This window comes from Acomys minous (assembly GCF_964271855.1).
Source record: "Acomys minous genome assembly, chromosome: 15".
In the NCBI taxonomy this organism is placed as follows: Eukaryota; Metazoa; Chordata; class Mammalia; order Rodentia; family Muridae; genus Acomys; species Acomys minous.
Genome location: NC_140497.1, coordinates 91,919,444 through 91,932,508, shown reverse-complemented (window position 1 = coordinate 91,932,508; position 13,065 = coordinate 91,919,444). Strand labels below are relative to the sequence as shown.

Here is a 13,065-nt window from a genome sequence, read left to right as displayed (position 1 = left end):
GCAGCTTAAAAGGAAACCATAGTCCCTCTGTGTCTGTCATTGGGGAACTAGCTGGCTAAAGAAAACTACTGCTTTAATTATTTATTGTACCAATTCATGTAGGAAGAATAATTTCTATTTCCATATAATTTAGCAAAGAATCGAGAATGACAAAAACAAGCAGATTCTCTTCATTTCCCCTACTGTTCTCATACATCTTAATTTATGTTCAATTTCTTTATTACTGAAGCTTCTGCTTTATTTGTAACAAACAATATAGTAAGGACATGGGTATTTGATAGATTGTTTCTCATAGTTCTCTTTCAATAATGTAACAAAAAATTCACTTCGTGGAGTTCAGTGGTGATCACTTTAGTAATTTCATATGATTATTATTATATAACTTATGATTGGTTTTGAGAAATGGTCATGATACAAATACCATAATATCTATTAATCAAAGAGCTAAGGGGGGAAGCCATACTTAATTACTCTGTGCATCCTGCACATCTCATACATTTATAATTTGAGGACTTTAAATTGCTTGCAAGAAACTACATGTTTTCAGAAGAAATAAACCAGACACTGATGATGCTGGATCAAAACTGACAAGATTTATCCTCCAGTATGCTGAAATGCTACACATCTGTTCCAGCATCATGTATGTTCCATCTCCAACCACTTTGGTTGCTGATCCTCATCAGAGTCTGCTCCCAGGAGAGCTTTGAAGAAAGCTACTGGTCTCAATTAGTCCAGGATTTTAAACTGTTCCATGAATGACTACAGTTAGCCTGGAATTTCTCAACATTTAGAGACTGGATCACAAATGTTATTGCTAGTTTGCTTAATAATTTTTTTCTGATTGTATTTGGACCCTTCACAAAGGCATTCTTCATCCCAAAATCAGTGTGAAGCAATGTTGAAAATGATTCCCATTTCCCTTAAGGTGGACTGGGTGTGATTTTTGTTGTGTTCTTAGCCTATGGATGTTTATTTTCATTTGGGAGTTGGTTATAAGTTATTAAGGGTCTTATTCAGAGAGAACCATGGTAGACTGAGTGATTTCTCTCTTCTCTTTTTTCTCTCTTTATTTCCTTGTTAGGTATAGAGATAGGGATTGAAAATAAAGAAGGGGGAATGTAAAAAACACTTACAGATAATAGGACAAAAAGATAGATTATTGAACGTACTCCTCAACTTATGGTTCTAATTGTAATTCTTGGGTTATTTTTAATTCATTGGTACAGGATTTTGTATATTGATGTAAAATACATTTATTTTTTATATTTGCTATAGAATTCAAAATTAAGGTTATCTTTGACACACAAAATTATTTACAAGTTAACATAAACACACTACCACAACCAACATAAAAATAAAAAGACCTAACAGTCACTGGTCATTAATCTCTCTCATCATCAATGGACTCAACTTTCCAATAAAAAGACACAGATTAACAGAATGTATTAATAAACATGACCCAACATTCTGCTGCATTCAAGAAACACACCTCAGCCACAAAGATAGACATTACCTCAGCGTAAAATGCTAGAAAACTGTCTTCCAAGCAAAGGAACACAGGAGTCAAGGTGGAGTAGCCATTCCAATATGTAATAAAAATAGACTTTCAACCAAAAGCAATCAAAATTAAGAAGGACACTTCACATTCATCAAAGGATAACTCAACTAAGATAACATGACAATTCTGAACATCTATGCCTCAAATACAAGGCTGTTCACGTTTGTTAAAAGAATCATTAATAAAGCTTAAACCACACATTGATCCCCACACATTAATAGTGGGAGATTTCAATATCCCTTTCCACCAAAAGATAGATCAATGAAACAGAAGCTAAACTGAGAAATAATGACATTAACAGGCATCATGTATCAAACTGACCTAACAAATATCTATAGAAATTTTCACCCAAACACAAAAGATTATACCTTCTTTTCAGCACCTCACTGAACCTTCTTCAAATTTGAGCATGTAGTATGCCACAGAGCAAGCCTCAAAAGATACAAGAAGATGGAGATAATACGTTGTATCCTATCAGACCACCATAGACTAAAGCTGGGCCTCAACAACAACAGAAATAACAAAAAGCCTAAAAACACATGGAATATTTGTGCTAATACATAAATTGAAAAAAACTGAGCTGACGTATAAACAGAGTGTGGAGGGAAGAACAGGATCAAGATACATTTAAACTCAAAAATTGCTTTAATAATAAAAAATATAATAAATGCACTACATGATAAAGCTTCATGACGAACCACTCAATATATTTGTAATTAGGTTCTAAATATGTCAGCAAATTGATGTGCGTTTCATAGAATTTAATTTCCAGCAAATAAGACAAGAGGAAATTTATAGTATAGGAGAAGTCTTTTGAGGTCGGTTCTACACCAGCCTAATTTTCAAGGATCTCACCATGCATCTTGACTACTCTTGTCTGGGGTACACAATGTAGAACAGGCTTGCCTTGACCAGGCTTTGCCTTCTGAGTGATGGGATTAGAGGTAAACACAAACACGCTACACCCTGTTCACCTTATGTTTTCTCTTTTAATGTCCACTTGAAATAAGACAGAATTATGGAACCACAATTTCAAATGTGAGTATGTCATTATATTCAAATACTATAGAAGTCTGTTATCCATACTCTGGAAACAATGATTTAAGAAAGTAACAGGTGTGTCTCGTGTGTGTGTGTGTGTGTGTGTGTGTGTGTGTGTGTGTGTGTGTGCAGAAGTTTATTTTATAAAAAAGCATTCCTATACTATACAATTGGTGAATCCCCCAGGAAATCAGGAAGTAGATCCTAGCTGCACTGAGAATTCTCTATTCTTATGAGATTTTCCTGTAGGACACTAAAAGGCAGAAACTCTACGGTCTCACAGGACAGTGAAATTCCATCTAACACTTTTTGTCACATTCAGCAAGATTTATACCACTTGAACTGCAGCACACTATAGAATACAGAGAGATGGGATAGACTCTTCATGTAAATGCAAGATGAGTTAGGCAAAAGAATTTCTGAGAACATCTATTTGGCATGTGTTTAGTGGTAGACAAGGGATCATCTGTGCTTTCTATTCACAAGGGTGGTGACCTGCTATGAGGCGAAGAAAGCATCTGGGCAGCGAGAATCTGAGGAAAGCTGCTGAAGAGTAAAAGGTTAGTTTTTCTTTTTACTATTCACATTTGATATGTGGATAATTGCGCAACATTCGTAGTCAATGAAATTATGGAGTAAAATGGAAAGAAGCTTTACAAATTTAACCCTCTCTAACATTTCATTGAGCAAACTGAACACAATTGTGTTTGTTAGCCTGCGTCATTTTATTCTGTAGATACTTTTTAAAGCACGAGGCTAAGTGCAAATGTGAATGTTGTGGCAGGACAAACCAGCAGTTTGGTGAGATGGAATCCTGCCACATGATTGTGTATCTGTGCCAGTGTTGTCATTGGGATCACTTGTCTGAATTTTGTAATATTTCACAGCCATCTAAGACCCATTGGTTTATAATAAACATGGGGGGTTACAGGTACTGTCTTATGATAAATCATTTCTGAACTATTACTGTTCTTTCATTTTCTCTGTTTACCTATGTAGAATATTGTCTAATTCTTCAATGTATTTTACATGTATCATATAGACTGTTTTAAATCCTAATGCCACTAATACAGGGGAGACTTTTCAGTTTCTTTTAGCTCTTTGTTTTTTCATGTGTTCTGCTTATAAACAATATTATTTTCAGTAGAGGTTAAAATATTTCTTATAATATCCTCAGTTTAGTAGACATTATCTTACATAGATTGCAATTAAAATTTGATTTAACTATTTTCAAAAAGTGCAAGTAACCCAGAAAGAGATTTTCCTTGGGTGTTTTCATAAATCTTATGAGAAGAAATGTGTGTAACTTGGCTTTTAGTCAGAATTAATTTTTAAGGCCTGTTCAAAGCCTTGATGCAACTGAAATTTCAGAGCCCTATCATTTGAAAATAGCCTGTCTTCATTTGACCTCTAGTCTCTAATACAGCCTGAATGTATTTTTATGTTTTCTCCTTCCCCATGAAACATGCAGAAACCAACAATAGTAATTTTTACATGTATGCTTTGAGTAAAATCAAGTGTTTCTATTTATTTAATTTCAAGGTACCCTGATATTTAAATATCATTATTGTGTTATGGCATCTGATCCTTCAGACTTTATCTCATCAGTAGTCCTAACATCTATTGTGAATTGAAATTTATGAAATAATCTTTCTTTTCCTCTAGATCACACTGACTTAAAATATATTAATGTTATTACTTATAATTTAAGAATAATCTATTTTTAAATTGTTTATTCACAGCTATAGTTTTTGTTTGTTTGTTTGTTTGGTTTTTTGGGTTTTTTTTTTTTTTTGCTGTTGTTGCTGTTATTGGTTTGGTTTGGTTTGGTTTTTGAATTCAGGGTTTCTCTGTGTAATAGCTCTAGCTGTCCTGCAACTCACTCTGTCGACCAGCCTGGCCTCAAGCTCAAAGAGATCCACCTGCCTCTGTTTCCCAAGTGCTGGGATTAAAGGTGTGTTCCACCACCACTTGGCTCATAGCTACAGTTTGAATTATTTGATTTTTAACACTATGAATTATCCTAATTTATAACAATACACCATTTACATTGGGCTTCTTTGATGTTTATTTTCTCTACTTTAAATTTCTCTTCCCATGACACATCCTAAAGACAGTTCCTAAATCTGTGCCTCCTCTCTATTCAATAAATCACTTCATTAGACCTTGCATGTTTTTAGCTCATAAGAAGGCAATAAGCTATCTCCAGCCCTTTACATCATCATTGAAAATTTATAATAAAATTTGGTCTGGGATAAGTGACACCTAAGGTAAGTGCCATCAGAGAGTGGGGTTAGATGTCTTCAAAAGGGCACAAAGTAAAGCTTATTCCCTCTGAGCTATAACTGAAACTCAGGATCATAGCCACAAGAGAAGTTACCTGCTGGGAGTGATGCCCCGTATGCCAGGACTGTTTAGCTTATGCAAGGCTCTGCCTTCTAAGCTCATGACCAAGAACTAGACATCAGGTGTCTGGTGTTTTTGACCTGTTACTTCTTAAATAAAATAGGCAAAGTCATTCAGATAATTGACATAAGCTGGGCTCATTTCAATTAATGTGTGTTTTAAAAGCCAAACAAAGCTTGCCCTAAATATGTGGCTTGGGCTCTATTTCACACTATCTAAAATTAGTCAGAAAACAGACACTAAAAAGGAATGGTGCATTATTTAGCTTTGTGGATTTTCCAGTTAGGCACAAATATAAAAAAAAATGGTTATACTCATAATCTTCTAACATTTTTAATATGTTTTAAATAAACCTGTAATTATCAGGAGATATGAAGAACGTGTATATGCTGTACAGATATGAACATACACAGCCGTAAGAGATGAAGTTGTTTTGCATTGTATACTTTTGATATCACTTTTTTTATGGCATCACACATTAGATACAGTTGCTAATTCTCCTGAATGCTCTTTCTTCCCTCGGTTGTATGAGCCAAAAGATAGTAGTGGGAAACTGTATCTCACAGACAGCATTTCTTATTGAAAATGGCACTGATTACACAAGTGAGACTAATAGTATCTCTTTTAATTTCAGTTACTTTTAAGGTCCTAACACTATGTGGTCATCATTGTCCTCACTGTGGGCATTTACCTGGCTACTATTTTGGAAATCCCTTCCTTACAATTAGTTATGGCTGAGAAATTGTCTCTTCTTTTGTGTAAAATCCTGTCCAATTACTGGGGCCACTGTGAATAAAAGCATTTTGTAAAAGCATTTTCTCACTTAGAAGCAAAGCAGCTTGAGATATTAATGAGATTAAGCAATGTTAAACATTGAATGAGTCCTTGGAAAAATATCTGAAAGAGAGATAAGAGAAAAACACTCATGCAGCTGGAAACCTATTGTTTAAATGACCATCATGTCTCCTTAAACAAAACAGGTGCTGACTCACATCTGCACGTGACAAGCATGAGTTCTTCTAAAAGCTAGTAATGAAGATGATGAAATGATCATGGGAAGAATTTTAATTTCACTGCTGAAACCAGGTATACATTGATTAAACTTATGAATATGAAATTGTCTATGGCCAAAAAAGGAGGAATGACTTTTCTTAGATGTGATTTTAGTTTAATATCTTCTATAGATTTGTTAGAACAAAACAGAAATGAAGAACCAGTCTGTGGAGAGAGATTTTACTTTGCTGGGACTGACAGATGACCCTCAGCTACAAATCCTGATTTTCCTGTTTCTGTTTTTCAATTACATCTTGAGCATGATGGGGAACTTAACAATCATCCTCCTCACGCTGCTGGATCCACATCTCAAGACGCCAATGTACTTCTTCCTCCGGAACTTCTCCTTTTTAGAAATTGCATTCACCACAGTGTGCATTCCCAGGTTCCTGACAAACATTCTCACAGGCGACAGAACTATTTCCTACAATTTTTGTGCAGCTCAATTATTCTTCTTTTTTCTACTAGGGGCCACTGAGTTCTACCTCCTGGCTGCCATGTCCTATGACCGCTATGTGGCCATCTGCAGACCACTGCACTACCCCATCATTATGAACAGCAGAGTGTGCCACCTGCTGGTCCTCAGCTCCTGGGTGACTGGGTTCTTAGTCATCTTCCCCCCTTTGCTCTTGGGACTCAAACTGGATTTCTGTGCTTCCAGAACAATAGACCACTTCCTATGTGACACTTCTGTCCTCCAGCTGTCTTGCACAGACACCAGGTTAATAGAATTGATGGCTTTTGTCTTAGCTGTGATGACACTTGTCATCACCTTGATCTTAGTGATCCTCTCCTACACACTGATCATCAAAACCATCCTAAAGTTCCCTTCAGCCCAACAAAGGAGAAAGGCCTTTTCCACCTGCTCCTCGCACATGGTTGTTGTGTCCATCACTTATGGGAGTTGTATCTTCATGTACATGAAAACATCAGCCAGGGAGAGGGTGGCTTTAAACAAAGGCGTGGCTGTGCTCAACACCTCTGTGGCCCCTTTGCTAAACCCTTTCATTTACACCCTAAGGAACCAGCAGGTGAAGGACGCTTTCAAATATGTGCTTCATAGATTTTTTTTCTCCACAAAACAATAGAACAATTTTTAGACATAAATAACATGTTGTTGAAACATCAATGGTATAATGGACAGCAGCTTTCAACAGCACTGGTTGTATTCTGAGCCATTTCATTCATTGTTTAAGGCACATTAAGTTTACTCTTTCCAGATGTCCCTTTCATATTTTATTTCAACATATCCTCCTAGCGAAGAAGTGTGAGTACCTTTTCAAAACCAGAATCATAAATTTATGTATACACATAATTTCTCTTCTCCTAACTTTATATGTTTTGAATAATTATTCAACCAAAACTGGCTAGATTTAAGAAATTAATCAGGCTATTTTGTATAGTGTAAAGGAAAGAGAGATGCTATTACACAAAATAATTGACCATATCAAAACAAAGTAAAAACTTAGTATCCTGATAAATGAAAGTAATTTTCTAAAATAATAGATCACTGATGATGAGCTTTGAAATTTAATTTTAAAATACTTTGGTCCTTTCATGAGTGATGTAAAATTTGCCAAGTAATTGAAATTTTGCTGAAAAGCATTCTTCTGTACAAGTATGCTAATGGGAAAATGTGTATTTTTGTAAACTTAATTAGATGATATTATGGTTTAAAGTAATTCAACGGTATAATTTGTTACCAATTGGTATATTGGATTACAATGTATAAATTTTGAAGGATATGGTAACCCAAGATAGATAATTCTATTTAATAGTAATTTGTACCTCAATTTGAAGAAATTTCTATTAAATGAACATCAGAGATTAAAATACTCTTATAAGTTCTTCCTTTGTCAGTTTTTGTAAATAATGCCTATCTTAAAACTCTACTATGCAATCATTTTTATCCAGTGCATTGGACACGTGTACACACCCATGAACTAGAGGGTACCTCAGTGAATTGCTCCCTCTGCCTATTCCACTCACTGTGTGCACTACCCATCTCAATTGGAAATCTTGGGCATCTCTACATTAGACTTTCCTTCAAGGACTCTCAAAAACTACAATCGCACAGTTGGAATTTATAGATGCTATCTGCATTCTCTGGTTTCTATTCCCTACTCTTCTCCGTGAATCTGCTCTGATCTTTTTTTAGCAGAGTGGCCACTGTGCTCTTCTCATAGAACCAACTTTCTTCTCTTTATATCAATAGCTGATAATTTCATTTCCTGAGCAATCAACACCAAAGAATGATGTGGAACACTTCTGGTTAAGGTTGAAGTCTGACTTCTCCCAATAGCTGTTTTGGGGTTCCCACTCCACTTGATCTGGTAAGCCCTGATTTTGTAAGGAGTATCACATAGTACTCAAGGAATTATTACAGGCCAAACCCTTACCTGATAAGGAACTTGTTCAAGCACAGGGAATTCCTAGCAGTGCCCTACCCTATGCTGAGAGATCCTAGCCTCCAGCAGATGCCTAGAAGTCACTCCCTGATCCATAGGATAATTAAGTAGTGTTTTCTCCTTCTTGTGATAGAACCCCTTGTTACTGAAGTAAATGAGGTACTGTACCATTGTACGTAGATTAAGTTTCCTCACACCCTTAGTCCTAATGAATCGAACACATTCACCCTCAAAACCCCTCCCTACTGCTGAAGGTCTGTAAATAAAGACTGGCGGCCATGGTGGCATGCTTGGTGGCTCTCTTGTTCACCATTTTTCCACTATGACCATCTAAAACTCCTTTTATTGGGAGTGGGGGTTGATCTGCTACTGAATTCCCAGTGGTCAGGCAGTGATAGCAGAGCTATCTTTGCAGCCACTGGGGCCTGTTCCACTACTGATGCCAGTTAGCACCATGCTTATACCCAGTGATGTGCCACCAGGCCTGCATCTCACTGGACCTGCCTGCCAGCAGGTTTTGGACATCTGCCTGCTTTCCTGTGCCATGATTAGCATAGCAGCTCAAACAAGGAGCCTTAACACTTTGGTATTGTCAGAGTTTGTGGGGATCCCATGTCTCCACTTCCATTTGAGATCTGTGGTTTCATTCTAAAAGAGCACAACTATAACAGTCTATGGGGAAAAAAACCTCAATTTTCACCTCCCCCAGAGAAAGCATGGCTTAATGCCCCTAGGCCATGAGCCTCACTCTGAGTGCCCTAATCTTCCCTCCGAACAAGGAAAAGACCTTGAGACCTTTGGCCTCCAGGTCCTTCAGTTCTCCTCTGGAGGCATGCCCTGCCTGGACTAATGCATTGGACATGGGACACAGATCACCTGCCAGTTGTTGGACACCTGCCACCTGACACTGAAGGACGGAATGAATCATTCACTTCAGTGGGTATAAAAGTTATAAGAAGAAATAACAATTCCTGAAAGTCTTATTTTTCTACTTGCCATTATAAAAAATTAAACAAAGCATCTTCTTGAAAAGCAGCAATGGATAACTGTGTCATTATGCCTTGGAAACTAAACTGGCCAAGAACAACTCTCTAGGCAAAGTAGCTCTAAAAATCTGGCTTTGTATAAAACCCAAAAATTTTAAACTGATTCTAGACAATCAATGTTTGTATTTTTATTGATTACATCACTAGAAATATATAATTTGATACCACAGTACAATATATACATATATATATAAACTATTGATTAATTAAAATAACTAAAAATTAATTTAAAGGATGAAAATACCTAATTGATGGTGTCTATACTGATATTCACAGCAATCTTATTGTCTAGGGTATTAAAATGCCCAAAAATGAAGCCCTGAGGAGAAATCAAATAAATTGTGTACAGATATAAACTGAGATTTCTCAAAAGAGGAAGCTCAAATGGCCCAGAAACATGTTTAAATGGTCAACATTCCCACTCATCGGAGAAATGCAAACCACAACTGCTTTGATATTTCATCTTACACCAATCAGAATGGCCAAGGTCAGTAAAACAAATGATAGCTATGCTGGTGAGGATGTAGAGTAAAGTAACACTCATCCACTGTTGGTGGGAGTGGAAATTTATGGAGCTACTGTGTAAATCAGTGTGGATGTGCCTAGGGAAGCTGGGAATAGGCCTTCCTCAAGTCACTCCTGATCATATACCCAGAGTGCTTCATCCTACACAGAGGCACTTACTCAACCATGTTTATTGCTGCTCTGCTCATAGTAGCCAGAAACTGAAGCAAAACTCCACGTTTCCCAACAGAAAAAATATAAATAAAATGTGGTCCATTTATACAATGGGGTGTTATTTAGCTATCTAAAGTAAGGGCCATTTGAAAGTCAGCATCCCTTATCTGCCTGCAGTACAGTCATACACACACACACACACACACACACACACACACACACACACACACACACAATCTGGCTGCAATCTAAACATTTTGATGTACACCAAATTAGGATGTGTAAACTTTGCTCCCCAATATTCTCTGATTGGCTAAATAACGTTGTTTACAGCCAATTACTAAGCAGAATAGAGGTAGGCAGATCTTTGTTTCCCAGGATGAGGGTCTCAGATAGTTACCACAAAGAGAGAGAGGCAGGAAAGGAAGGGAAGGAAGATGGAGAATGAGGACATGTCCTGATGAAACAGATCCAGCCAAGACAAGATGACTTACGGGGAAAATGAAGCTGGGAGATAGACTAGATTAAAAATTTGTTCAAGTCATACTTGTCTAGTTATTGTGCCAAAGAGTGTTTATATAAACCAATATGTCTCTGTCATGATTTTTCAGGGAATAGCTGGGTCATAGAATAGACCTAAAGAGTATAATAAATATTCAACAACTATTATATATAATGGTTAATTACATATGATACTCATAATAAAATATGATATATAATTATGTGAAATGTGTGTGAATTTTCATATTGTGCTGTATGTCACACTTAGCCAGGTTTACAATACTTTAGAGAGGTGAGTTGTGTGTAGTGATAGAAATGGTAATTTCATGCACCTTGATACCAAGCATTAAATTAGTTGAAGATGTTATCTCTAAGATAACATAAAAGTCAGTCACGTATTTGAGGTTACAATGAAGTTCATAAGAATGGTCCAATGATACTTTTCATTTACCATGATAATGACTGAAATGTAGAAGTACATATTTACTAGAATCCAGATGCACACCTGAGAAAAGCTTTTTTTATTTAAGTAATTTATTCAGATAACATCTCAAATGTTATCCTCTCATGTGTATTTTCCCATTCCCCTCCTTCTTTCATCCTAGTCCCCTCCCTTAGGTCTGTGAAGAAGGGGACCTTGTCCCCCACTATAATATCAAAGCCTATCAAGTCTCTTCCTAGTAGCCTGATTACTCTTCCTCGGAGTATCACCAGGTCTCCCCACCAAGGGGAAGTGGTCTAATATGTGGCACCAGAGTTCATGTCCAAGTCAGTCCCTGCTCTCCACACAATTGTGGAGAATGTGCTGTCCATTAGCAAGATCTGAATAGGGGTTCTAGGTCTACTGCATGCATTGTCCTTGTTTGGTATAGTAGTTTGAGCTGACCCACCTAGGTCCAGATCCACCAGACTTAATGGTCTTCTTGTAGGTTGATAGGGCCCTCCAGATCCTGCTATTTTTCCATTGTCCATTTCCTCTCTCACCTGGAGTCTCAATAGGAAGTCCAAGTATCTATCCCTATCTCTGGCTAAGTGAAGACTTTCAGGGCAGTTTGGGCTAGTGTCCAATTATAAGTGAGTATATACCATGTGTATCTTTCTGGGTTTGGGTTAACTCACTCATTGTGATCATTTCTAGCTCCATCCATTTGCCTGTATATTTCAGGATTTTCTTGTTTTTAATCACTGAATATTATTCCATTGTATAAATGTACCACATCTATCCATTCTTTATCCATTCTTTAACTGAGGGACATCTAGGTTGTTTCAAGGTTCTTGCTATTATGAATAAGGCTGTTGTGAACATGGTTGAGCATTTGTCCTTGTTTTGTGGTGAAGCATCTTTTGGGTATATTCCAAGGAGTGGAATACCTACGTGAGTCTTTATCTCTATTCCCAGTTTTATGAGAAAGTGCCAAATTGATTTCCAAAGTGGTTGTACAAGTTTTCACTCCCACCAGCAATGGAGGGTTGGTCCTCTTTATCAACATCCTTGCCAGCATGTGCTGTCACTTGAGTTTTTTATCTTAGCCATTCTGATGGGTGTAAGATGGAATCTCAGAGTTGTTTGACTTCCATTTCTCTGATGACAAGGACATTGAGCATTTCTTTAGGTGATCACAGCCCCTGACTCTTTTATTTTAGTAATCATTCACAAATCATCTCTCATTAACTCAAATAATGTAAGACATTTGTACACAATTCAGAAGAGATAAAGATTCTAATCACAAATTATCTCTCATTTGCTCAAACATTACAAGGTAATTAAAACTCTAAGTTATTAATTACCTATTATACTACAAATTTTCAAAATTAACCAGGAAGCCTAACACATTTTCCTTTAGATATGGCTAGAACTACTTGTAATTAATAAATATAACTTTAGTCTTAAAAATTAATATTTTCCATAAAATGTTTACAACTATAATTATAAATATATAATATTTAAAGATAAATATATGTATACAAAGATGAAGATATATATTCACAGATGGAAAAACCACAGTAATGGATAAACTGTGATAATTCTCTTTTAATTAAAAAATATTACAGTTTAAAGATTTCTGTCTCAACCATGTGTCTATGTGCAAGTGGGAGACAATAGTAGTTATGATAGAGATTGAAGAAAAACTTGTGGAAGCCATTTTGTCCTTCTCCCTTGTAGGTCCAGGGACCAAACCCCAGTAGTGAGAACTGGTAATAAAGGCCTTTCTTGCTAAGTCACACTGCTGGCATTTAATTTCTTCAAATAAAATACACATGAAAATTAAAAAAGAAATAAATACAATTCATGTTAAGGGATAATTTTAATTTCCTTGTAAATTACCACAAATGCAGAGTAGTATTATAACCTTGCATCAAACAGTGTATCAAA

At 36.4% G+C, this 13,065-nt stretch overlaps 1 protein-coding gene across 1 annotated transcript; it reads left to right on the top strand.

The window, feature by feature from the left end:
* Positions 1 to 6,118: 6,118 nt before the first annotated feature.
* Positions 6,119 to 7,146, top strand: LOC311585485 (olfactory receptor 6C6-like; the record flags this gene model as incomplete). Its single annotated transcript, XM_084760705.1, has 1 exon — positions 6,119 to 7,146. The coding sequence occupies exon 1, from the start codon at positions 6,211 to 6,213 to the stop codon at positions 7,144 to 7,146; it is 936 nt and encodes a 311-aa protein (XP_084616831.1). The 5' UTR covers positions 6,119 to 6,210.
* Positions 7,147 to 13,065: the final 5,919 nt, after the last annotated feature.